This window comes from Cetorhinus maximus, chromosome 27 (genome assembly GCF_964194155.1).
Source record: "Cetorhinus maximus chromosome 27, sCetMax3.hap1.1, whole genome shotgun sequence".
NCBI lineage: Eukaryota > Metazoa > Chordata > Chondrichthyes > Lamniformes > Cetorhinidae > Cetorhinus > Cetorhinus maximus.
Genome location: NC_135905.1, coordinates 9,976,314 through 10,003,414, shown reverse-complemented (window position 1 = coordinate 10,003,414; position 27,101 = coordinate 9,976,314). Strand labels below are relative to the sequence as shown.

The 27,101-nt window shown below is 40.6% G+C and overlaps 2 protein-coding genes across 5 annotated transcripts in view; one reads left to right on the top strand and one right to left on the bottom strand.

Moving 5' to 3' along the window:
- Positions 1 to 253: 253 nt before the first annotated feature.
- LOC144668702 (steroidogenic acute regulatory protein-like) lies at positions 254 to 6,312 on the top strand. 3 transcript variants are annotated; one of them, XM_078531036.1, is made up of 8 exons: positions 254 to 510; positions 1,242 to 1,524; positions 1,830 to 1,946; positions 2,700 to 2,845; positions 4,192 to 4,350; positions 4,456 to 4,640; positions 4,745 to 4,832; positions 5,748 to 6,312. In XM_078531036.1, exons 2-8 carry the CDS (start codon positions 1,461 to 1,463, stop codon positions 5,856 to 5,858), a joined length of 870 nt encoding a protein of 289 aa, XP_078387162.1. In that variant the 5' UTR covers positions 254 to 510; positions 1,242 to 1,460; the 3' UTR covers positions 5,859 to 6,312. The 3 variants fall into 3 exon arrangements, with proteins under 3 accessions (XP_078387162.1, XP_078387163.1, XP_078387161.1); XM_078531037.1 differs by lacking the exon at positions 1,242 to 1,524; XM_078531035.1 differs by lacking the exon at positions 254 to 510 and having other exon boundaries at positions 842 to 1,524.
- A 4,327-nt stretch (positions 6,313 to 10,639) lies between these two features.
- The window catches only part of adamts14 (ADAM metallopeptidase with thrombospondin type 1 motif, 14), a 188,368-nt gene continuing 171,906 nt past the window's right edge, over positions 10,640 to 27,101 (bottom strand). For both annotated transcript variants that reach the window (XM_078530690.1, XM_078530691.1), the window contains exons 15-22: positions 25,520 to 25,600; positions 25,073 to 25,236; positions 23,652 to 23,817; positions 21,992 to 22,124; positions 20,377 to 20,584; positions 18,792 to 18,921; positions 18,168 to 18,287; positions 10,640 to 12,925 (exon numbers count right to left, since the gene is read on the bottom strand). In XM_078530690.1, the coding sequence (XP_078386816.1) occupies positions 12,309 to 12,925; positions 18,168 to 18,287; positions 18,792 to 18,921; positions 20,377 to 20,584; positions 21,992 to 22,124; positions 23,652 to 23,817; positions 25,073 to 25,236; positions 25,520 to 25,600 (1,619 nt within the window). In that variant the 3' untranslated portion in view covers positions 10,640 to 12,308. The remainder of the gene's footprint in view (positions 12,926 to 18,167; positions 18,288 to 18,791; positions 18,922 to 20,376; positions 20,585 to 21,991; positions 22,125 to 23,651; positions 23,818 to 25,072; positions 25,237 to 25,519; positions 25,601 to 27,101) is intronic.

Sequence of the window (27,101 nt, the reverse complement as noted above, 5' to 3'; positions counted from 1 at the left end):
CTTCCTTTTATTCGTAAATTTGTGAATTATCTTGGACTTTAGTTAAGACCATAAGACATAGGAGCAGAAATTAGGCCATTCGGCCCATCGAGTCTGCTCCGCCATTCAATCATGGCTGATAAGTTTCTCAACCCCATTCTCCCGCCTTCTCCCCGTAACCTTTGAAAGCCTTAACTAGTACAGAATTAAAGCGTGTGGGGCTTCCAACCGACCCTGTCATTCCAATTCCATTTTTTTCCCTTGCTGGTGAAAGGATTTTGGAATATTAGATCTGAGAGGACTCCAACGGACGTCATTGCTACGAGGGATAGATGAGTGAACGTCTCCTCAAGTTCTCACGACTGAGGTGAATCAGCAATTCATCTGCTTGTTGTTATTGTTATTAAGCAGCACTGGTGTCCAGGAGCCAGGAGGATTCCCTGCTCTTCTTCAGATAGTGACATGGGACCTTCAGTGCTCACCTACATCATTGGAAGAGGCAAGGGTTGCCTCAGTTGACCAAAATTCCAGGTGAGTAAGAATACAATACAGGGCGTTACAGTGTATAAACAACAGTCGTTTATGCAGTATAACTTTCATACATTTTCTTCACCTTAGAAACTTGTTTGCAATACCATTTTCTAACTCATTGCCTTTTCACTGGTTAGCTCTGATTGCTTGAAACATAAGCTTCTCTTTCTCCTGCCATGATCGAGCTAAGTAGCTACCACCTTCTCAGACTGACCTGCAATCTCCAGGAATCGGAGACCGATCTGGAGGACACCCCCACCATTAACCCATTAAAAAGAGCCTCTCTTTCATTATCTTTAAATATATATTCATTGACTATTTTGAAAAATACTGGGGATCGGGAGAGAAGGCAGTTTGACAGAGTCAAACATCGTCTGGCTGGGTATTGAAGCATCTGTTTGCCTTGTGATTGGTTGAGGAAAGGGCTAAATGGTGGAAGTGTGAAGATGGGGTGGTTGGAGGCACAAGATCAAATGAGGAAACCTCCAGGAATATGCCCAACCAGCGATTGCAAGCCTAGATCAGACCAAAGGTGAATTTTCAGCATTCTGTACTTACACCCAAGCAAACACTAGCAGCCTGACTGGGTGCGAAAGAGGGCATTCGAGTAGCCTGCTTGGTTTAGTACCAGTTCCCTCCAGGTAATAGATGATTTGCTAACACTTGCTGCATTACTGTAACAAATGAAGAAATGCCTTCGGTCCATCAGTGAGTAATTCTTCATTTCACAGTACTGTACATTACTCAGGAGGCTATCACCAAGTGCCCTCTGATAGTGCGACATTCATCGCTCCCTCTGCTTCTGTCCTTGAATGCTGAGTTCATCTGGTGGGTATCTATCTGCGCTCTCCTTATCTGAACTGCTGGCCTTCATGTAGTGAGTATAAAGGCAGAGAAACTGTACAAGTGCAGCACAAGCTCAGAACAGAGCAGGAAATTAGCTGAAAACCATGCTACCAGCAACATTCAAACTGTGCTGTGGAATTTCACATCAACATTTCAGGAACATGACAGGTAAATGGATGCACTTTTTTTTTTAGAACTATTTTAAGTATCGTGCAATATGTGTACAGTCTGGGACTTCAAAATTATGTTTTAAAAAGTCAATCATCAAATAATTTGAATTGAGCAGTGAAAGTAATTTAGCAAAGTGGGAATTTTAAAGTTAAGATTGAAGTCTGGGTTGCTTCAAATGAAGCAGACTGAGAGGTGTAGACTGTAATAACCTATGCATCTATCTCTGCTGTGCGAGGCATTAATGCATTAGGGACAGGATAGAGGGATTTATTTGAACTATTTCAATTTCTTGACTCCTGCAGGATTGAAAAGAATTGCAGGGGCTGCACTAGCACATGAGCTGAGAAGAATGAAAATAAAAGAACATTTTCTGTCAGGCAACTGGGATATTCTGGCCCAGAAAAAGACGTTTCAGGGAGGTAAGCCTGCATTTTGACACAGTCTTTATATTGCTGAGGTATTAACTGTAAGAATTCAGTTTTTGTTAAGAGCAACCTGTGCTTTGGTGTTTCCAGCAGTGATTTGATGATAATGAAATGTACGGCTCCTTTAAACGGTGCTGGTAATAAGCCGCACAATCCGCAGAGGTCCAAGGTTCAAACTTGGGTTGTAACCAAGGCAACTCATCACAGTTTGAGCAGCAGAAGATGAACAGTTTAGGTCACTGAGGAGGAAATATGTTTGACCAGACCACCTGCTTCTGACGATAGCTCTTTAGAAATGCCTGGTCACCGATTGATAGATTTTTTTATTAAGTAAGGGTATTAAAGGGTATGGAACCAAGGCTGGTGGATGGGATTAAGCTAAAAGCAGAGTACGACAGATGCTGGAAATCTGACATAAAAACAGAAAATGATGAGAATACTCAACAGCTCTGGCAGCTGTAAGAGATAGAAACAGAGTTAACATTTCAGGTCAAGAATCTTTCATCAGAATGGGAAAAATTAGGGATGTAATGGGTTTTAAGAAAGTGGAAGGTGGGTGGGTGGGAAAAAGAACAAAAGGGAAGGTTTGTGACACAGAGGTGCGCTAGTTTACTTGGGGGGAGTTACCTGCAGCTGCCCAAGGAGTGTTTTCCAAACTAGTCAATACTTATAAACTATAGAGGGGAAAAAAAGCAGTGTATCCTTTGCTTAACTCACTTTGTGGTATGATATTGTCTTTTATCACAGCTTTTAAGGCTGAAGAGGAAGGGTTGGAAAGAAACAAGACTTTTAACGCAGAAGAACTGTCCTATGTTAAGCAAGGGGAAGAGGCTTTACAAAAAGCTCTGGGCATTTTAAACCAGGATGCTGAATGGACAACAGAAATCAAAATGGTAAATTTCTTTCTGATATAAGAACAGGAGTTGGCCATTCAGTAAGATCATGGCTGAATTTCTATATCAATTCAACTTTCCCACCCTATCCCCATACCTCTTAATTTCCAAAAATCTATTAATCACCGTCTTGAATATAGTCATCAACTTGTCAAACATGACTTTCCTTCATAAAACAGTGTTGACTCTGCCTAATCGTACTATGATTTTCTAAGTGCCCTGTTATCACATCCTTAATAACAGTATTTTCCCTATAACTGATGCAATGGGCCAAGTGCTGTAAAATGGGATTAGAATAGATAGGTGCTTGATGCCCAGCATGGACACAATGGGCCGAAGGGCCTGTTTCTGTGCTGTATAACTCTATGATGCCTGGCTAATTGGGCCATAGTTCCCTGTATTCACTCTCCCTCCTTTCTCGAAAAGCAGGGTTATATTTGCAACTTTCCTATTGAAATATCCTTTGAAACAAGTGACAACAGGAACCTGATAGTTAATGAGTGTACTTGTGCTTGAATCATTTAGTTACTGAACCTCCAAATCCTCCAAGAAGGGTTCTGTAAGAAATGTTCCTTTTTACTGGTCACAATATCATGGTGCCAAATCTCTTACTTTATTTAATTATTTCATAGTTTTTTGGTAGTACAGGACTTGAGTATTGCTGAAAAAAAGGGACATGTCGAAGCTTTTCATCTTGCACTCATCAGGACACTTTGCAAGAATACCAATATCAGGGAAAACATCTGTATACCTGAGATATCGGTATTCTTGCAAAGTGTCCTGATGAGTGCAAGATGAAAAACTTCGACATGTCCCTTTTTTTTCAGCAATACTTAATTATTTACATTTATTTTAATTGGTTTTATCGATTTAATTATTTCACTTTAATTATTTGAATTCAACACCTTATAAACAGGGCTGTTATGATGAACCAGAGGTTAAATCTGCCTGCTCGCATTGCAGATTTGGAAGGTGCCAGGTTTGATGCCTGGTCCAAGTTGTTATTGTAACTGGAGTGAAATTAAGGGCGTTATAATTGGTCCTTGCCCCTAGACTGCCAGCATTAAAAGCCATTCAAGATGGCTATGCCTATTCGATACATAGCATCTCCTGCTTCATGTGCATCCAAGTTGGATGAGGTCAGGGACGAGGTCAGTTGTGCTGCCTGCAAGGTCAAGCAACCTTCCAGGCCAGGCTTACAAATGAAGAGTAGTGAGTTGAGTGGAATGCAAGAGGGCTACTAATACAACAGCCCAGTGGGGTAAAATCAAGGGACAAAACTGGTGGAGGGTGAAGATTTTAAGATGAAGGGTTTTAATGAGAAATACATATCTCTTTTCTTTCAGGAGAATGGTGACAATGTTGTGAGCAAAGTTCTGCCTGGAACTGGAAAAGTCTTCAAATTAGAGGCTGTGCTGGATGCAACTATGGAACACGTGTATAATGAACTTTATGAAAAAGTAGATCAAATGAGCTTGTGGAATCCAAGCGTCAAACACATAAATGTAGGTTAATCTAGGTGGAAATCTTTCCTTTTACTTGTTGAATACTCACTGGATAGCTTGCCCACAGATGGCATTTTGACAAATGTTTCTTCACAATTCATTCAGGTCCTGCAAAAAATTGGTAATGAAACCATGGTAACTTATGAAATCATGGGAGACACAGCTGGTAACATCATTGGACAGAGAGACTTTGTGAGCGTTAGGCATTGCTGGAAAGAAGAATCACGTTGCTACTTGACTGGAATAGCCACACAATCCAAGTTCATGCCACCACAGAAAGGCTTTGTGAGGTATGGAGCAACTGCAGAATAATGTGATCATTCAAGCTGACGCTTATTGCAAATAGCTAAGAACAGGAAACCACGATTTCTAATCAACATTTTTATCCAAACAGAGCCGAAACTGGGATTTCCTGCATTATCCTACATCCAACATCCAACAAGAAGACTCAATTTACTTGGCTTCTCAGCATGGACCTTAAGGTTAGTTTGATACTCGATGCTGTGTTTCTACCTCCTGTGAATGTGGAACTGAGCCACAGGCTATGCAACATCTCCTGCAATGCCTATCGCTAAAGGAACCCTACACTGTTGCAGATCTTGCCGAATTCAACAACAAGGCGCAAAAATGTGTCCAGTTCTGGCTGGGCCATGTATAGACTGTCAGTGGACACGATAAGACCACCACCTCCTGGTTTATCTCTCTCAGCTTTTCCCCCTGTCAGCAGGAACAGATGGTTCTAAATGCAATGGCACTGCATTGCCAAGTATCCATTCTTTATACGTGAGCCTAGAAGGTTAGAACAAGACCTTCCAAATCCCAGCACCAGTGGCTGGGCCCCTGCATACAGCAAGTGCCTTGTCAGAAAGTTGCAGGAACTGCACCCACAATTTTCCAATCAGCTTGCTGATGTGGGAGCCACGAACAATTTCATTCTTAGCATCAATGATTGAACCATGGGCAGCCTCGCATCCCAGCCTCATCATGACACCTAAGCGCCCAAGACTTACTAGTGGGTGCGGCTAGAGCAGAACCTCAGGCCCTTCCCTGGCCCGGGTGAGGGAAACTGGTTTCCAATTTCATTGTCTTCACTGGGATGAATTAATTTAGCATAGTCCAGCAATAATCTCTGAGATTTTGTGGATCTTCGTGGCTTGGTATCACAGCAAACCTTGGATTAAGCTCCATGACTCCCAGAGGAAATAACTGCATTGTACAATGGCTGTTAAAATCTATTTATAATAAGATCTAAGAATTAAAGTAAAAACTTACTGTAATTATTAAGACCGTTATTTTCTCTCAAAATATTCTATACTTAAGTAAACATATCTGTTTTCACAAACTCTTGATAAAATGTGTGAACTTCTTATTAAAATGTGTTTTTGGTTTGTTTGAAGGGTTGGCTGCCAAAATCCCTTATCAATCAAGCATTGTCGCAGGCACAGGTGGATTTTACAGAACATTTACGCCAGCAACTTTCTGCTAGCTTGTTTTCTGTATCCTGCTGAATTCATAGGGAGCTACAAGAGCAATGCAAATATAAATGGAATCACTAGAAGGCACCTTACGTTGGTTGTCAGGTGCTGTACTGCAACAAAGATATAACTTCATAGCAATGAATCAAGGCTTGAATTGAAGGGAATATTTTGCGGAACTCATGAAAATGTCTGATGATACCCGTGTCAATTCTATAGGAGCACAGCTAAATATTACTGTGTTTCAGTAGCCGTGTTGATATTTTGAAAGGTGTAAACAGTACTTGAAGTTCAAGGGATTGAAGCAACTGAAGACTGTTATAAATCCTGTAGTGCTGATGTGTTTTGCTGCTATTTTTATGTTAACGTTATTAATTTATTTCTGATTACTTGAAAGATTTGCTAGTAAACTACTTGCAGTTCATGATCTTTGCATTTTTATTTTTGTTCGTTCAGAAGTATTAAAAACCTCTTGGGTTTGATGTCTATTACTAGTAATCTTAGAAGTCTAAATCAACAGGCATAGAATGCTGGGAATATACTGATAGCAACATTGATTGGGGTGTTTGACACTACTGATGGCTGTCAGCTCTGAGAACTGACTTTGTAAGCATTAATCTGGCATGCTTGTTCATCCACTGTTAATTAGTGACTGATAGGCTATTTTAAATCTAGCATTTCATGAAGGGACAGGGTTGATAAGCACCATTATAGTAAGGGATCTTCTGGGGAAGATTTGAAAGTGATGTGGTTAAGTCTAAAACTAGGGTCTTAAATGAAAAGCTTGACAATTAAGGGGGAAATGAGGGACAAGTTTGCTGAGGCAATTTAGGAAATTAAATTAATGAGAGATAAGCAATGGCAAGTACTTGAAGAAATAATTGAGAGTACTCAACAAGGATACATTTCCTTGAGGAATATAAACTCCATGGCAAAAGTGGTACAGTTATGGCTAACAAGGAAAGCTAAGGACAGTATTAGATTAAAACAAATTTACAACCTTTCCAAAAAGAGTAGTGAGCCTGAGGATCGAGAGGGTTTTAAACATCAGCAAAGCTTGACCGAGAAATTGATAGAGGCAGGAAATCGAATTAGAGTAAACCAGCAAGAAATATAAAAACAGATTGTAAGTGTGTAAACAGGAAGAGATTAATGAAGGTAAACATTCGCCCTTAGAGGTAAAGACAGGAGAAATTATAATGGGGCATAAGGACAGGTAGTGACATTAAACAAATATTTTGTGTCTGTCTTCACAGTAGGAAAGGATTGATTTTCATTTATTTTTTTAACTTTTCATGACCTCAAGGCACCTTAAAGCCAATGAGATGCTACCTCTGACTGTGCACCACAAAATTTACACTCACGTTACTCCTCATACAATTATCTGGTTTAACCATCTGAATGAAAAATTATACTTGTTGCTTCATGTCTACACCAGCTGTAAGACTGCACTGGAGTGTCAAGACTCAATTTTTGGTCTCAGTCGTCTGGAGTGGCAACTAACGGATACGGAGATAGTGCAGGAAAAGTGGAATTGATGTAGAATTTTAGCCATGACCTTAGTGATTGAGAGAGCAGGCTTGTAGGTCATATGGCCTACTTATTTCTTATGCACTTGAATGCTTGTTCAGAGTATCCTAGCTAATTAGACTCAAACCTTCATGGCTTTCTAGCATTATTTTATTCATTCTTGGGAGATGGTCATCATCTGCAAGATTGGCATTCATTGCTCATCCCTGGTGGCCCTTGAAAAGGTAGCAGTGGGCTTTTATCTTGAACTGCTGCAGTATGTGGGGTGAAGGTACTCCCACAGTGCTGTAACAAATGGAGCTTCAGGGTTTTGACCCAGTGAAGATGACTGACTGATGATATATGCTGAAGTTCAAATTATGGGTGACTTGTGGGCACTTGTAGGTATTCCAATGCACCAACTGCCATTGTCCTTCTAAGTTCTGCAGGTTTGGGAGATGCTGCTGAAGTGGCCTTGGTAACTTGCTGAATTGCATCTTGTAGGTGGTACACTGCAGCCATGATGCACCAGAGATGGAGGAAGTGGATGTTCAAATTGGTGGGTGGGGTGCCAATTATGGAGGCTGCTTTGTCTTGCATGATAATGAGCTGGGATGTTGTTGTAATGGACGTACTCATCCAGGCAAGTAGAGAGCATCACCCTCTTAAATTGTGCCTCACAGGAAGTAGAGATCTCTGTGTACTGCCCTGAGATTTTCTGCGGCTTCTCTGTTCCCAGGCTTTGGAGGCAAATTTATGATCAACCAAAGCCCTACACCTCTAAACAGAGCTATCTAAAAACCCTAATCTTGGCACCCCAGGGCATGTCCTTCCCAGTGCTAAACATCTCAGGTAGGCAGCAGGCCTAACCTGGGAATACCCTGAGGCCATGCAAAAGGCTTGGGCTAGAAGGAAAAGCTTAAGCAGTTACTTCCTCAGTGGAGCCACCCTGAGGAAAATTTACTGTAACCTTTCTTCCAGCTAAATGCGAACAAAGTTCTGAGAGATCGGTTGGTGTGAACAAATTCTGCAGCTTGGCTTTATTCAAAGAGGGTAACAGGCACAATGAGAGATGAAACAAAAACAAAAAAATGCTGGAAAAACCCAGCAGGTCTGACAGCTTCTGTGGAGAGAAAGACAGAGTTAACGTTCCGAGTCCGTATGACTCTTCTTCAGAGCTAAAGAGTAGAAATGTGGTGAAATTTATACTGTTTAAGGGGGGTGGGACAGGTGAAGCTGGATAGAAGGCCAGCGATAGGTGGAGGCAAAGGAGAGATTGCAAACGATATCATGAACAAAAGGTCAAAGGGGTGTTAATAGTGGTGATACTGGCTAAAGGAGGTGCTAATGGTGACATTAAGGATAGAAAGCAGAATGCGATAATAGCCAGACCAGGAGAAGCACTCTGGAAAGAACAACATGAGCAAGTGACAGGTGGCCCTAGTGAGGGTGGGGTGGGGGAGAGGACAGTGGTGGGAAAAAAGATCGAAAATAGGCTAAAAGGTGAGGATAAAGCAATGAATAAAAATGGAAATAAATTTTTTAAAACTAAATAAATATAAGTGGGAAAAAAATTTAAAAATAAAAACGAATATTGAAAAAAGGGGATCAAAAAGGGTGAGGATGGAGGAAAGAGTTCATGGTCTGAAGTTGTTGAACTCAATGTTAAGTCCGGAAGGCTGTAAAGTGCCTAATTGGAAGATGAGGTGCTGTTCCTCCAGTTTGCATTGGGCTTCACTGGAACATTGCAGCAGGCCAAGGATGGACATGTGGTCATGAGAGCAGGATTGTGTTGAAGTGGCAAGCGACAGGGAGGTCTGGGTCATGCTTGTGGACAGAACGAAGGAGTGGAGCAGGGTGTCCCAGAGGGAATGGTCCCTACGAAACGCCAAGTGGGGGGTAAAGGGAAGATGTGTTTGGTGGTGGCGTCATGCTGGAGTTGGCAGAAATGGTGGAGGATGGTCCTTTGAATGCGGAGGCCGGTGGGGTGAAAATTTTTGTTTTCAGATTGCCAGCATCTGCAATATTTTGCCTTTACAACAATGAGAGATGATTTCGGTTATCAATGACCTGCGCCCGAAGGATAGCTGCTGCTTTTATTTAAAAAGTTATACTTATCTCTGGAGCTAGTGAGGCAAGCAGCCCAAAATTCATCATTTTAACCTACGCAGGAGTGCCAGGGCTCAGCAGCTCAAGCAACCAATATTATTGAGGTCCTTTGCCCAATATCATGCTGGCCTCAGTAACCATTTCATGCCCAAAAAAGAGACCCAAAGCAATTTCCACCCCAGATTGTGTATGAAAACCAGAGCTTACTTGCAGCTAAGTTCAAAATCCAACAGGGGGCAGCACAGAGCCAGACCAGGGTTTCATCATGTTGTGAATTCCAATACTTGGTTTTCCGATGATAAATCGTTGAAAGCCTGGGTAAACTTACTAACTAATGGTACCAGGTGTTGGGGGACAGACAGAAATGTAAAAACAAAAAGGGGTTCTGTTTTAAGAATCATATTTAAAAGGAATCACTGGATGAATTCTCAGAGCCAGCTTGGAACGTCACCCATTTGGATGGAGCGTGTGCCCGGAATTTGAGTGCAAAATTCCCAGATGAGTCCCACCCATTGAGAGGAAAACTTCACTAATTTTGCTGTATGGAAACAGCTTAAAAATTTCCAGGCTTCACTCAAAAAGCAGACTATCTAGATCAAAGTAGACAGATCTTCAGATGTGATGAAATCCAAGGATTGCAGAATATCTCTCAGCCCAAGTGTGCACTTGGACATATTTTGCAATGGTTAGTATCATTAATTTTTTTAAATATTCATTCATAGGATGTGGGCGTCCTTGGCTAGGCCAGCATTTATCAGTGAATCACATTGTCACATGTAGGCCAGACCAGGTAAGGATGGCAGATTTCCTTCCCTCAAGGACATTAGTGAACCAGATGGGTTATACGACAATTGGCAATGGTTTCGTAGTCATCATCAGACTCTTAATTCCAGATTTTTAAAAAAATCAAATTTCACCATGTGCTGTGGTGGGATTTGAACCCAGGTTCCCAGAGAATTACCCTGGATCTATGGAATATTAGTCCAGTGACAATACCACCATGCCACCACCTTCCTAAAGAATTAAACAGTGAGTAAGTAATATTTATCAGTAATGATTCTAATAGATAAGAGGGATGAGGAGTATATTGATTTGAAATATTACATAATGCCAATACCGTCTATGTCAAGGTTATAATTCAGCCTGCACATTACAAACAGAATGCAATGTTTACAACAAAAGTTTTGACAAAGAGATACCGAAATAGCATTTATTACCACTTTTAGCATGATTCATCAGTAAACTAAACAGTGGCTTAAATAAGTATTCTAGGGACCTATTGCTTCTGCATATTAGGGATTAATTTCTAACCAAATACAAAGTTTAACAATACAATCAGCATTAAATATTTGGACTGAGTAGGAGAATTGATCGCCCCATTAAGTGTTGTGAGTACTAATCTTATTTAACCGTACTCAACTACTTTCTCATGAAGGTACTGATGTCGCAGCAGCAAGAAAAGTTTTAAAAACCTAATGAGCTGCATGTGTCCATTAAACAATGAACGGTGGTTTGTAAGTCATGCACAGCACCAAATGTAGGTCTTCATACATTCAATTTGCAGTCTATTTTGGTTTTCATCAAAGCAGATCCAAAACACTGGTTTTACATGAGGTCACATGATATCTGAAGAGATTAAAAACTGTTCACAAGCTCATGATAGACTGTATTAGTTTCACAGTTACCGCTCAGCCATTGCACTATATCAGGCTAGACATTTGGATATTATACAATAATGCACAAGATCTTAGATTCCCTGTTTACATTTTTTACATACAGTAATTTAAAACAAAAACCTAAAAAATATAGCTTAGAGATGTTATTTATAAAAAAAAATTCACTTCTATATTTTTGAATGAAAATGCATTGACTGTAATGTGGACATAAAAGCCGTGTGGCAAAGTCCAATAGCTCTATAAATTACATTACACTGTTTTAGCCTCTATTCAACTCAAAACAAAAAGATGACACAAATGACTAGACATGGAGGCCATTGCTAATAAATTCTTCCAACAATGCAAAACTGAGATTTTTTTCCAATTCAATAAATATTAAAATTAAAAAGCTCTTATTCATTTATGTACAGGAACTATACAAACTGCAAAAAGAATTATGTTACTATATGTACTCTATAACGAATGTTGTGCCAAATGGCACTGTAAGGCAGGTTTGTACAAGCAACAAGACAACTAACTCTAATATAACACATTATAAACCTATTACCTTTTTGGATGCTGACATTTACATTATATACACTATGAATGTAAATACTGTATATCATTTAATTATCACAACAATACTGAAAGTGTTTTCAAGACAATGTTTAAATTGCTTAAACATAGCACATTGTATGGCACCAGGAAGCTTGAGAAGCTACATACATCACGAGTAGCGCAGCCAGTTTTTAAGTATGAGATTTTTTGTTTAGGTGTCAGAGGAACATAATCATTTCATCAGGACTAAACTGTTCAATGCAAATTTGAGGTTCATGCCAATGCAGTTCATTTATGTTAAACCAGCACCATTTTGTATCTGAAAACATTGAGCTTTGCAATAGATGAGGTTGCTGTTATCTTTTACAGTACTTGCATGTATTTTTACAGTACTTGCATGTATTTTTACAGTACTTGCATGTATTTTTACAGTACTTGCATGTATAATCATCACCATCTCAAGTGGACATGATATAAATCCAGTACTGACCAGGACACACCTTTACCTGCAGCTGTAAGCTGAAACTGGCAGAAGCTGCCTCCAAGCGAGCAAGACTATCAGGCAGTTTATCAGGGATATATGGTTCCACTGACAGGATATTGCAAAACTGCAGTTCTGTTTGAAGGACATCATCTTTGTAAAATAGGTAATTCATGTTACTATGGGTGAGATTCTGTGGGTCAAGTCTGCTTCTGATTCACTGTCATCCCTTCTCTGTCTACTTATAGCTTCTGTGCTCCAAGTATCGCTCCTACTAGTTGTATGAGGCAAAGTTTTCTCCTTGTTTGTAAACAGCTGATGAGTAGTAGTGGAGTCAAACACATCCATGTTACTATGCCGTGTTGCCTGTTGAGCAGGAGGCAACATAAATGTGCTTGCAAAAGTGTGAGTATTTAGCATAGTGAAACTGTTGGTGGTTCCCTGAGAGCCTACTGCAAAAACATTGGTTGATGAACGGTCAGTGTCATCGATGCTGGCAGAAGTAAGAGGTGTTGGTGAACTGTCATCCTTCCTTATGGTAGTGCCTCTGACGGTTGGATAATGGTTATGGGGTGTTGGCTTTGTTACTATTTCTGTGATAGTGCTGGGATGGATGATACCCTCAGCAGCTTCAGTACCTGAGGCTGCCTGAGAAAAAGGAGGGGGCAAAGTTGGGTCCCTTTTATTGCAGGATTCACAGCACAACTTATTATACCCAGGAATAGAACAGTATCGAGCCAAAACTTCCATCTGGCAGAAAATTGATTTATCCCCAAGGCATGGCTCCCCTGTGAATTAAATCAAAACAAAGTAGATAAGATTCTTCAAAACATTAAATCTGACAGTGAAATTCTATTTTACAAGAAAGAAATTCTTCAAATTGAGTACTCTTTTGATGGTGGCAGCTGTGTTCATTCCAAAAGTGACTGATCGTGGTAAATCTTCTAGAACAAGTAATGTTTGTTTTTAGCAATGAACAAAGGAACGAAACTGGAGAGTTGAATAGTGTACTTTTCAGACAGGGCTCAGGTCTCACTGGGCTCAGAGGTAAAATTACAAGTTTTCTTAACAGATGTTGAGTTCTGCCTTGCATCAGGGTCCAAGTCCTCAGAATTTGTTTCTGCATGCCAGAAGAGCTTTTAGTGCGCACTTGGGGCGGCTTGTTTAGTTTCTTGTCACCTCCATCTGTTCAACCTCTCTTGTCTTGGTGCTCCTTACTATTTTACCTTTCATTCCCCAATTACAACGATTTTTGCCTCTTGCGGTAAGTGAATGTGGCTCCTAAAGATCCTACTGGTGGTCTTATATATTAGTGTAGGGTCAACAGTTCTCACCTGTAAGATAGGCAAGTTGTGTCTATAGGAAGGATAAGAGCTCCAGGTCATAGAGGTGGACGAATTAGTGGCAGAGTTGGAAGAGCCGGAGGGTAAAGGGCAGAGATATAAATGCTTCCCTTTTGCCATATAAAGCAAAGGACCTGGTTCATGACTATATGGTTCCGTGAAAGAATGTTTTACAGGACAGTAAAAACAAGTCAAAGGGCATATTGCTGAGCTCCCTTCCTAACATATGACTGAGCCTTCAACACAGGGAACCAATCACATATAGAAGCAAAGAGTTAATGTCACTGAAATAACAGAAATAAGCTGCAGTTGTTTAGTGAATACACATAGGTAAATATAATAAAAGACATGGGCTGCTTTGGATTATCGCGGAAATGGAAGATGTTTGTTGCGCAGTTTGTTATATAATTAGAATAGCTCATTTGGCCACATCACTTTAACTGCTTTAGTTTGTATCAAATTAGTATGTTTTCATTGTAAACTCACTTTGACTGAAGCTCTTTAAACAGACTTCACAGTAAAATTGCTAACAAGGGACTAAGGGAGTCTCTGTGAGACAGCATATGTGTTAAAAATGTCTCTCATATGAAGAATAATGACAGCCCAACTGGTAGGCAATCTATTTATGCTCACTTATCCTTCACATACCAGAGGAACTGTAACAAAGTAGTACAGTATCCAGGAAATAGAGCCCCGCTGTGGATTCTCAATCCTTGCTGAAAGATAGATCTCCCAAATTAAAGCAGGCCTTGTGTATTTGCCAAATATAAACAGTAAGAATTGATTATTTATGAGGCCTACTAAAGCCTCAATATGGCAAAATGATCACGCTGGTTTCCAGCTGCAAGTACCCCACTCACCATGTTGGGAAAGGGAAAAAAATGGCATTCTTTACTCATACCTGAAGCAGATGCAGGTCCTTTGCATAGGAAAATACAGGGCCTAAAAACACCTGCTCAAAGCCCCCACTTCAAAACTGGGTCCCTTGAACCAACCAGCACCACTTGCACTCAGGAAAACTTGACCTTGGGATTGCCTGCGACTTACAAGGTCATTTCTTTTTGCTTTTACATACCCGAATCGGTATCCAGAAGGAGCATGAGTGCCTGAGGAATATGCCATTGGTTGCCAATCAAACAATGGGAATACTGCCTGAACATTAAGAGGTAGGGTTACCATCTGATACTTTGTTATTTATTTAGATCTAACTACCTGTGATCCTATAGGACAGATTTAAGGACATAGTGAAGTATGCAGAGTAGTAACCTCCTACACACTGCTTCGGCTACATGAATTCAAAAGCCAAATGCCATGTTTATCTCGCACTGGGAGCGGCTGGGGGATTGTGCAAACGATCTGCCAATTTGATAATCTCGTAAACTCTCCAGCCGGGTTCAAAAGAATCTTGATAGCCAAAGGGTAAATGGAGAATTTGTTTTACTTCTGAGTCTAGGATTGTGAGGCAGAGCCAAACACTAATGCAGTGACTCCCAAGCAGCACAGCCTCAGCTCCTAGGTTTAATTCAGGTACCACCATCATTTACAGCAATGCGAATAATCTTTATTTAGTGACGTAGTTACTTTGTAACTTGGCATATTCTGCAGATATTGGAGGAAGTAAATCGTGTTGAAATGCATCATCCTATTTTTTGCATGTGATGCCTGTGAACCAGGAAGGTGTTATTATTTTGAATATTGCTGCTTTCATGTTTAGTAGCTTTATTATGTAATCAGTGGTACAACTACCATCAGGCCCACAGCCTCAAATCTTCTGGCAATTCTCTTTGCTGTTTATTTATTTAGTCAGCCCCTGGCAATATGCAGTCTGGGGCAAGAACTAAACACTGAGGCACATTAGAACGTAAGAAATAGGAGCAGGAGGAGGCCATTCAGCCCCTCAAGCATGCCCCACCATTCAATAAGATCATGGCAGACCTGCCCCAGGCCTCAACTCCTCTTTCATGCCAGCTCCTCATAGCCCTCAACTCCCCGATATTTCAAAAATCTATCTACCTCCTCTTTAAATACTTTCAGTGATCTAGTCTCCACAGCTCTCCGGGGTAGAGAATTCCAGACATTCACTACCCTCTGGGAGAAGAAATTCCTTCACATCTCAGTTTTAAATGAGTGCCCCCTTATTCTGTAACTATGTCCCCTAGTTCGAGATTCCCCCACAAGCGGAAACATCTTCTCCACGTCTCCCCTGTCAAGTCCCCTCGGAATCTTGTACATTTCAATAAGATCACCCTCATTTGTCTAAACTCTAATGAATAAAGGCCTAACCTGTTTAGATGTACTTGATAAGTCAACCCCTTCATCCCAGGGATCAGCCTAGTGAATCTCTTTTGAACTGCCTCCAATGCCAGTATACCCTTTCTTAAATATGGGGACCAAAACTGTACACAGTACTCCAGGTGGAGCCTCACCAACACCATGTACAGTTGTAACAAAATTTCCCTATTTTTAAACTCTAACCCTCTAGCAATACAGGCCAAAATTCAATTTGCCTTCTTAAGTACTTGTGCACCTGCATACTAGCTTTTTGTGTTTCATGCACAAGAACACCCAGATTCCTCTGTGCTGCACTTTTTTGGAGTCTCACTCCATTTAAATAATAGTCTGCCTTTTGATTTTTCCTAGAGTGCATGATCTCACACTTTCCTACATTAAACTCCATCCACCAAGTTTTTGCCCACTCACTCAACTTATCTATATCCCCTTGCAGATTTCTTATGTCCTCATCACAACACACCCTCCCACCTATTTTTATATCGTCAGCAAATTTGGATACATTGCACTCTGCCCCCTACTCTAAGTCATTAATATAGACAGTAAATAATTGAGGCCCTAGGACTGATCCTTGTGGCACTCCACTAGTTACGTCTTTCCAACCTGAAAAAGACTCATAAATCTCAACTCTCTGTCTTCTGTATGTTAACCAATCCTCAACCCATGCTAATACATTACCCATAATACCGTGAGCTCCTATCTTGTGCAATAACCTTTTATGTGGCACCTTATCGAATGCCTTCTGGAAATCCAAATACACAATATCCACTGGTTCCCCTTTATCAACTCTGCTTGTTATATCCTCAAAGAACTCTAGCAAATTTGTCAAACATGACTTCCCTTTCACAAAACCATGTTGACTCTGCTTGATTGTGTTGAGCTTTTCTAAATGTCCTATTTCTTCCTTAATAATGGAGTCTTGCATTTTCCCAATGACAGATGTTAGGCTGACTGGCCTATAATTTCCTGCTTTTTGTCTCCTTCCCTTCTTGAACAGGGGCATCACATTAGTGGTTTTCCAATCCGCTTGGACCCTCCCGGAATCCAGTGAGTTCTGGAATATTTCGACCAATACCTCCACCATCTCTGCAGCCACTTCCTTTAAAATCCTTGGATGCAGGCCATCAGGTCCTGGTGACTTGACTGCCTTTAGCCCCATTAGTAAGAACTTTACAGCAATTGCTTCCATAAACAAATACAATCCTAAAACTCAAGAATTTGTTTATAGTGCATCTGGATTAACAGAACTCAGGGCTGTAATTAATTGGAATATTCTACATTAAATTAGTTAGGCTCAATTAACAGCCAAGATCCTTTAAGAGATCTTTTTTACCCATTTAGCACTTTCCAGTTATGTGGTGTCAGAAGTGCCCACCAGTTTGGAGGTAACTGTATTAAAGAGGCCCTGGTCAATTATATATTCATACAATTTGACAGCATTTACACTGGTACATGATTTATATCACCCGCCCATCCATAAAAATGGGTGCTTGAGTTGGGGGTGGGGCGGGGGGCTTAATCTGATGCTGCCCAGGAAAGTGCCTGATTACCTCAGAATACCATCAGTCCTTCCCAAGAAAAGCAACGTAGGGCTTCCACCGGTTCTCCAACTGATGACCGAGAATCCCCTCGCCCACATTAAACCCTGTCCACCGTCTTATGGGGAAGGGACTCTGAATGAGGCAGCAGAACCTCCATTCTCATTATCAATCCACTCACATCACCTCCGCTTAACAGGCATCAACCAGGAGTTTGCGATGTTGTACATCACTTCGCCATTGACCTGGTTTCCCACCTCTACACTTGTTAAGCCAGCCATTTTCAGTTACTCCAAAATTGAAACATTTGTTAAAAATATCCACCGCCATTTAAGAGCTACCAAAGTTTAGGCTACATCCCTTTAAAGTTTACCCATATGTGTTTATGGACTGTTTAAATGCAAATTCCCACTCACACAAGTTCCCAGTACTATATCATGGATTGCCAAGTTCATCCGCCCAAATCTGATGCAGCAAAGTCAGGCAGGGTCAGCATATTAATTGTCTGGGTACTAACAACACCCTCCGCAAGCAATAGTTCAAGTGTAAAATCTACAACCCTATATCTAAAAGTAAGTGATTAATTTATTTTTCAAAGGAAAGTCTGAATGGCTATGATCATTGTCTCCAAATACATTAACTACTGAATTCACAGATTCATGGGTAAGGTTTTTGAATCTGTGCTAAATTTTCAGACTGCTAATTTCAACAGACGGGAGATTTGACAGGCCACAAAATGAGGCAGTTAACCTCCACACCCATTATTATCCCAACATTCGAATCCAGGAGTGTTAGTTTGTAAAATCTATCAATATTCAAAGATGGATGGTGCAAGCAATAGCTGGTAAAATGAGAATTACTTGTTGAAATTTTATGAACAGGCTTCTCTGGCACGAGCTGCGACACCCAGTGGCCTCGTGGAGTAACTTGATCAATGGTTTCCGTGCTTGGAGTAAAAACAGAAGACTTTCCTAAATGAGCTAAAAAGATTTTTGAGAAAGTTAACATTTTATTTTTCAATCTTGAATGTATGGCCATAAAATTAAAGAACAGATGTATAAAATCCAGAAGTTAAATTTTCCAAATTAGCACCTCCAGAATCACCCAGTAGGAACACATTTTGGAAACTTGGGTATGAAGATCACCATGTCCTGTACAATTTTCTGTCCACTGATTTTAATAGATGGAAAAGAACATGCATGGTTCACAGACCTTCACACGGAATTCCCAATTTGTGCTCCCATCACCCAAAGATCTGCTTTGGGAATGCTAATTCCTAAAAACTGCCTCCATGCAACTGTGTATTTTCAAAAGAAACCAACAAGAGAAAGTGCTATTAACATATTGCTGTTTCTGTAAAAGCATTCCACATAATAGCTAGTTTGTGCTGTGGGTGACAATCTAAACACCACTAATTCTTACAATATAGCCAGGAAACACAATGAATGGGGGCCAACACATTCAACATGTGCCTATGTCCTTACCGTTGCACTGTATCACTTTGCACACTTGTACAGTTTCAGGCTTTTCATCCTTGCAATGGCTTATGCTGTTATCGCTCCCTCGACACACCACCTGCCGTTGCTGGATACCTTCTCCGCAAGTCACAGAGCACTGGGGCCAAGAAAATCAAGAACAGAGAAACAAGAGTTACCTTCTGGCACACGTAAATCTGGCATGAATTGTAAATGTGCAAAATTCGCCATTCCTCAAGCTCATTTTCCCTGAACATGATGCCATTAGTTTGAATAACTTCTTTGTAATAATTTGTTGATGCACTTGTCATCGTACAATGCACAAACAGGTCAGTCAGTTGATGCTAGTGTTTATATGCTACGTGAGCCTCCTCCACCCCTCTTCAGCTAAAGCCATCAGCACATCCTTCTATTCCTTATTCCCTTGTGCACCTAGCTTCCCCTCAAATGTATCTATGCTATATGGCCCAACCATCTTCAACTGCTTCAACAATGACCTTCCTTCCATCATAAGGTCAGAAGTGGGGATGTTCGCTGATGATTGCACAATGTTCCGCACCATTCACGACTCCTCAGATACTGAAGCAGTCCATGTCCAAATGTAGCAAGATCTGGACAATATCCAGGCTTGGGTTCACAAGTAGCAGGTGAAATTCATGCCACACAAGTGCCAGGCAATGACCATCTCCAACAAGAGAGAATCTAACCATTGCCCCTTGACATTCAATGGCATTGCCATTGCTGAATCCCCCACTATCAACATCCTGGTGGTAACCATTAACCAGAAACTGAACTGATCTAGCCATAAAAACACTGTGGCTACAAAAGCAGGTCAGAGGCTAGGAATCCTGCAGTGAGTAACTCATTCCTGACTCCCCAAAGCCTGTCCACCATCTACAAGGCATAAGCCAGGAGTGTGATGGAATACTCCCCGCTTGCCTGGATGAGTGCAGCTCCAACAACACTCAAGAAGCTTGACACCATCCAGGTCAAAGCAGCCTGCTTGATTGGCACCCCATCCACAAACCTTCACTCCCTCCGCCACCAATGCACAGCGGCAGCAGTTTGTGTCATCTACAAGATACACTGCAGGAACTGGCCAAGCCTCCTTAGACAGCACCTTCCAAACCCACTGCCACTATCATCTAGAAGGACAAGGGCAGCAGACACATGGGGACACCACTACCTGGAGGCTCCCCTCCAAGCCACTCACCATCCTGACTTGCAACTAAATCACCATTCCTTCACTGTCGCTGGGTCAAAATCCTGAAACCCCCTCCCAAACAGCACTGTGGGTGTACCTACACCACACGGACTGCAGCGGATCAAGAAGGCAGCTCACCACCGCCTTCTTATGGGCAGTAAATGCTGGCCTAGTCAGCGACATCCACATCCCATGAATGAATAAATAAAAAACTCCACATAATAGCACATTCCTCATTTTAACCACTCTTTGGGTTAAGAAGTTTCTCCTGAATTTCTGTTTGGATTTGTTAATAACTATCTTATCTTTATCTTCTCTAATTTTGGATTCACCCACAAGTGAAAATATCTTGAATAGTTTCAAGTTACGAGTTCTGTGTTGCTTGTGTACCTGAGACCAAGCTCCCATCCGCCACTGTGATGGACATGGTGTACGGTTGCATGGCCTCCGACCTTCGGGACGGTCTCCAGCACAGTATTTGGTATGCACTGTTCTATTGGCACCCTTATTAAGATACTGGACACACTGTACAACTCTTGTTTGGTATCCTACTTTCCCACAACTTTTACTACAAGATCCCCATTCCTCTGTTAACCACCTGCAACAGAACGGAGTTAAACATTAAATCATCATTCAACATTGAAAACCAACAGTAACAGAACTTGCTTCCTGTGAACTGGTGGGCATAGTATTACCTAGAATAAACAACCATGTTTTTCTTAATTGAAATGAAAAATGCTGGAAGTACACAGCAGGCTGTACAGAAAAATGAGAGGTCAACATTTTGCACTTGGAACTTCTGCCAGAACTAAGGCAGAATTTTGTGTTGATTGGGCGGGCATGCACCCGACCTGAACGCACGGGAAATTGTGCGAAACGATGTCGGGCGTGCGTCCCAATGTCATCTCGCACACGAGCAATATTGAGGTCGGCAGGAGTCAGAGCCGACCCAACGACAATTAAAGTGCCAATAAAGTTATTAAAAACTCCATTGTCCACGATTTTGAGCTCGTCACACCGACAAAGCGGGCAGTCCGTTTTTAACAAAATATCATCCAAGGGCAGGATGAAATGTCCAGGATGAGATAGAATAAAAAAGATATCTGGGGACAGATGTTTTTTGAGTTCTGCTGTCAGGTGCTTGAATGTGCTGCACAGACACAGTTTGCTGCATTTTGTTTTTGGTCATTTAATCTGCCCAAGTTTGCAGCTCCCTGAGGCAGCTCCGCAGCAGCTGTCAGCCTTCAGGGAGCGCGCTAGAAGTACCCACCCACACCCTCACTTTTGTCCGCACTTGCCCTCTCCCCACCCTCTTCCCGCCTCCCTCATGGGCAGCGCTGAGACTTTCTCAGCGCACGTTTCACACTGGCTGGTTGCTAATTGGCCGGCCAGCGTGAAATTGCGTTCGGGGCCCTTTCACGGGCAGAAGCGCATTTCGTGCCCACTTCCACGCCCGGTGACTTGGTGCACACACCAAGCAGGAAATTCAGGCCTATATTTTAATCCTTGACATTCCTACTTATACTCTTACTATACTCTTGTATAATTAAAAATAAATCACATGTGAATTAGAGCTCTGCACCTGATTCTAACCATGTGCAAAAAAATTCCTTTGTCACTGGCCTGACTGATGTATATCAAGGCAATAGTAGCATTATGATTTCAAACTAGTCCCTTGAAGGTTGATAAAAGCAAAAAACTGCGGATGCTGGAAATCCAGAACAAAAACAAAAATACCTGGAAAAACTCAACAGGTCTGGCAGCATCTGCGGAGAGGAGCACAGTTAACGTTTCGAGTCCGAATGACCCTTCAAGGGTCATTCGGACTCGAAACGTTAACTGTGCTCCTCTCCGCAGATGCTGCCAGACCTGCTGAGTTTTTCCAGGTATTTTTGTTTCCCTTGAAGGCTGATCTCGACAGATACCTGTCTGAGACCATTTGTAGAAACTTTGCTCCTAATCTTCCAGTTAGCTCTAAATAGATAAACAACAGCATTGTGCTTACGATGGTTGTGTGCACTCATGAAGGTTGCAACGTCTCCTTATAGGCTTTGGTTTCTTGTGGTTATCACAGAAATTCCTATGCACCATCTTGCTGTCACTTTTTCGTCTACAGCCATATTTTGTGTATTGTATGCCTGAAAGCATATTTACAATATTAGAACACTATTGTAATGGCATCAAGCAAAATAATCTGTACATGAATACTAAAACCTGGATTTGGAGTTGTGTTTATATTCTATGGCCTTTGAAAGTACAGATAGTACAGAGTGTACTATATAATATACCATTACAAGATAGCATACAATTCAGGGCCCTTTTTGGACTAGATAAATACAGGTAGATTCAGTGAATTAGTCTTTCTTTATAAAACAGGAATGTATATCTGGACTTCAGACATGAGGCTCAGCACAATGCAGTGCATCCTGAATCTTTTTTCATTCCTTCATTTTTTGATGGGCAGAGAAGTCTGCAGGCGTGGTGACCTCTGCACCCAAATTCCTAATCGGTACTCAATACGCAAAGTTCTGTGCTAAGGAACAAGAATTTGTAAAATTTAACCCTATATGTGCACTGTGGTGGTATTCTGCTCACCTTAGGCAAAGGTCTTCTCTGAGGAGTCTCAATTTTAATAAGTATAATGGGAGAAAACTTAGAAGTTGTTCATTTTTAAATTAAGTTGGGGAACTGTCTTACCAAAATACTCACACTTTAAAAAAAAAGTCAAAGTATCTCCAAACCTGTTGTGACAGGTCAAAAGCAGAGTCCTTCCAGAGTTAATCCCCTGCTCAGTCCTATTTGAATGATGCATTCGATTGGTTGCCTTTGCAGCCACAAGGTTGGGTTGGGATGGCTTCCTTCCATAGGCTGGATGCTGCTTTCTGTACAACATCATTGGAAAGTTCAGAACCAACTTAATGTTTCAGGCTATGCTATTCAGACTAGCTTGGTTTGAGCAAAAGAGCAAACCAATGCATCGGTATAACTTATTATAACAGCACAGTGGTTTGTGCTCAGGAAGTATCTTTCCAGCATCAAATACTGAAGTTACTTGGTTTCTAGATTATTCTTGAGAAAATCTCAAGTCATGTATTCCTTTGTACAAATTTTGGGATCAATGATGGGCCTGCAAATAATTCTTCAGGAACAGGATAGTGACATTGGATCCAAGCAGCCAGTTCCCTTTTTGATAGATTAAACCTACCTACTTATCTTCTCACCATATCCCTCAATTCATTTCTCTCAAAAAATACAGCCAAGATGCATTTACACAACTGCAGCGCCAGTGCAAAGCAGTCTCATTTCACACCAGGAAGTCTCATACTTTGCGTCAAAGTCAGATCAGTTCCAAACTCTGGATTTGCACAACTTTAGCGTCTGTGCTAAGGTTGCAATATAAATGCACAATAATTGTCTGAAATCCAATCTTACTGTTTGATTCAAATACCTTTACCCCTAATTATTTCATAACTCCTCTGCCCTTTAGATGAAAAAATTCTGCTGGCCTTTTAACTCCTAACTTGCATAAAACCTCAATTTGGAAAATTCCAACAGGCTGCGATTTTTAAAGAATGGAAAATCTTGTTTGCAGTGAAATGGAATAAGGTGCAATGTATTCATAAACATGCAGCAGTGTGCTGTTACCCATGGCACTGACAACAGACCTGCTCCACAGGCTTTCGAACACTGGGACCAGCTCTTTAATGCCCACTCATAACTTTCAGTCTCTTCCAGGAGTACATTGTTGTTGCCGATCACAGGAAGTAGGTCTTCGTGAATAACATACTTGTACATTAAATTTGATTTAGCGTCTTCACCTTGTGGACTAATCTGAAATAAGAGAAATTCTCTTCCATTTAAACAAGCTCCAATAAATCTAGAACATTGTGGTTTTAATTTTGTGCACAAACTCCCTGAAAAGACTTACACCTGAATTGCCTTTTTTAAAAAAAAATTATATATCTCCTTGCGCATTTCTGCTGTGGCAATTGGCCAAACTTAAAAGCATGTTTTCTAATTATTTCCAAGAAGTAGTATCATTTTCAGATTTACAAACTGTGCCTCAAGCATAAGCCTGGCCTTAAATATTGAAATCCCTAATGCGATTATATCTTTGGAAGCAGTCTCAAATGCTGGACTAAAATTAAGATGTGCTATCACACATTTATGAGCTTTGAATCATAGCTCCCTCCTCCCTTAGAACAGTTTAAACAGTCCAACAAATGAGTAACTCCACGGACACTATAAGAACAAAATTCAACTTTTAGATCGCCTTTCACATTGCCAAAGTAAAAGTGATTTACAGAGAGTAGCATAATACTTCCACACAGCGTATTAGGCTGAATTGAAGAGGATTACCTTGCTATGGACTATGAGGAAAGAGCAAGGCAGCTGGATTAATTGGATGGTTTTCAGAGTCAGTATAGGCACAATGGGCCAAACGACCTCCTCCTGTGCTGTATAACTCTATGAATGAATCAAAACTTAACAATGCTTCCAACACAAGTATTTTAAAACTTTCACTGATACCGACATGGGTTTAGGGAGATAATGCACTACTTGTTGTAAAGGTTGGTGAATATTCCAGTGCATTACATTCTGAATTATATTCTCCAAGGATTTCTACCTTGCTTGCTAATAATGTGGATTTACCATTGAGATGGTTGTTTTTGCATCAGACCTATTGGAGGTCTGCATTAACTGTCAAGACTGAACCATATAAACTAGGAGGATCACAGGTCATTGATCTGCTTTGAAGTGGCTGTAGAGGTGGGGTTGATGTCCTCAGGCTCTTATGCTAGTGATGGAGGAGAGAACTAGTTGGACTTTTGCTGATGACCACTATCCAGTATCTCCCCCTTTCCAGCTTTTCTGTGGTTGTCAAGTTAGGTCATGCTCTAGTGTGATGTCCCCAGTTGTTGATCAGCCTGCCCATTCTCAATCTCTAGATTAGCATTAGCGTCCAGATATTTGGGTGAGATATTGGAGGAATTATACCTCGGAGGACGATGGCACCTTCTAAGGGGAGAAGAAAAAAGAAAAAAAATGTCTTTAAAAAAGAACATTTAATAATTGCATTACTTACAAAAACAACTATGTTGTTGTGCAGTGGGCCATTGGTTTTAAGGATTTCCTTGTCATTTTCTATGGAATACTCCCACTCCAGACCCATTTCTATAAACATTTTTGGTTTTGAACTTTCATCTTTGGCATTGAGAATGAAATTACCAGTTGCTTGATTCTTCACAGCTGTTAAGAAAATGTGACCATTAGATAGATGTCTGACCTAACTTACCCCAAAAGTTACATGAAATGTTTTAGTTATCACAGTTTTAAGTTTTCAATATAAAGCATACAATTCATGAAAATGTCATGAATTCATGCAATGTTTTCCTAAATAAATTAAGAGTTTCCCCAGCAACTTATTTTCTCTGAAGTTTAATTCTCAATCTATTTTTAATATAGCAAAAATTATGGAACTATTTACAGGGCTAAATGCTGATATGTCATTAGATCCCTGAAATAAACTTACAAATTAGATTTGTGGACGGTTCAGTTTCTTCAACCTGAAGATGTCTTGCTCCAGCTGGTAATTCAAACATTTTGAACATCCCTGAAATATATGAGACATTAGAATTATTAATCAATTCAAACTTGAGCAATGCTTCCTTTTTGATTTGAAAACTGTAAAACTTACAGAATATTTTTAAGTCCTTGGTTTGCTTACTATAATTGTAGTTTATCTGCAATGTAAAGTTCACGTAAATTAACAAGTTCTGCAAAAATAACAAGATATGAGTATCTTGGTGAATGTCACGGTGTAACATTTTTATTGATGTTACCGTATAGATATAGGGTAAGATTTGTTCCTTTTGAGCATGTGTTTTGAGATGGTCAATTGTGTTAGCACACTGCCCTCTCATTTCTGCAACCTGGGCTCCAATCCAGCCCTGATGGATGGATCCTCTGTGCGGCTACAATGATTGTAAATAAATTAGTCTGGACAATCCTAATCTAACATTCACGCAAATCCACACATAATTGGTTACATTTTGCCACTAACAAAAAAATATTATGCAGACTGGTCAAAAAAATGGCTAAGTGCTAGAGATAGGTTCCGTGGTGGGGTTAAGTTTGTAGAGACAGGAACAGGCACTACTACTGAGAGAGACTAGGTCAACTGTCAGATGGTTGGACATACAAGGAAATACATAACCAAGGTTAACATTTTACTTTGGAAAGCTGAGAACTGGTACATGATAAAATGAAGAAACCATTAAACATTTTAATTCTTCCTCATCATATTGAAAGCAGTTCAATGGTTCCCTTAAAAGTGGATTGAAGGAGACTAAGGAATCTAATTTCTGAAGATTCTTCTTTTTGATTGTTACCATACTATTAAGAGACAGTCAGGAGTTTGTCCAAGATATTCCAACCTTCAACGCATTGATTTCATCCCCGGGAAAGTTTCTGGCTTAGTGTTAGGGACAGAATGTATCTGCTCTCTTACTTCCTATAATCAGTACGTTTTGTATGGAAAAGGGTGTAATTTTTCTTATTCTTGGAGTGCTTATTCAAATTAAATCAGTCAGCAGCAAGCTTTTGTGAGTTTAAAATAAAGAAGGTTATTTATTCTCATGCACTTACCCTAAATTGAAGTCAACATTGCACATTTGGTCTCACGTCATGCACACATGCAAAAATTGAATACAAATAAAGATAGCGCACTTTTATAGAATATAGCTAATTCAGTCACAGATTTACAATTTCACTCTCCCACATGGCAGGCCTATGGTTTCTCAAATGGATTTGATCATTTAAAGTTGAAGTGAGGGCCTTAGAAAGCGAAGGGTTCACAGCAGGATGTGGGGTATCTTGTAGTTGAATATCTAGGAGTTGGTTCTCAGGTGAACTTTGAAACTGGAACAGGTTAAATACTTTGGCTACTTGATGACTTGCAGCTTGTTTCAGAGTCTGGTTCTCAGATTGGCTGACGACTGATGGTTCTGATGGATCTACTGGCTCCTGGGTTAATAAAGGTGCTATCACTGAACCCAGTTTCGATCACATGACTGCTGGGTTAACACTTCTGAGGCCCACTCAGTCTAGTTTGG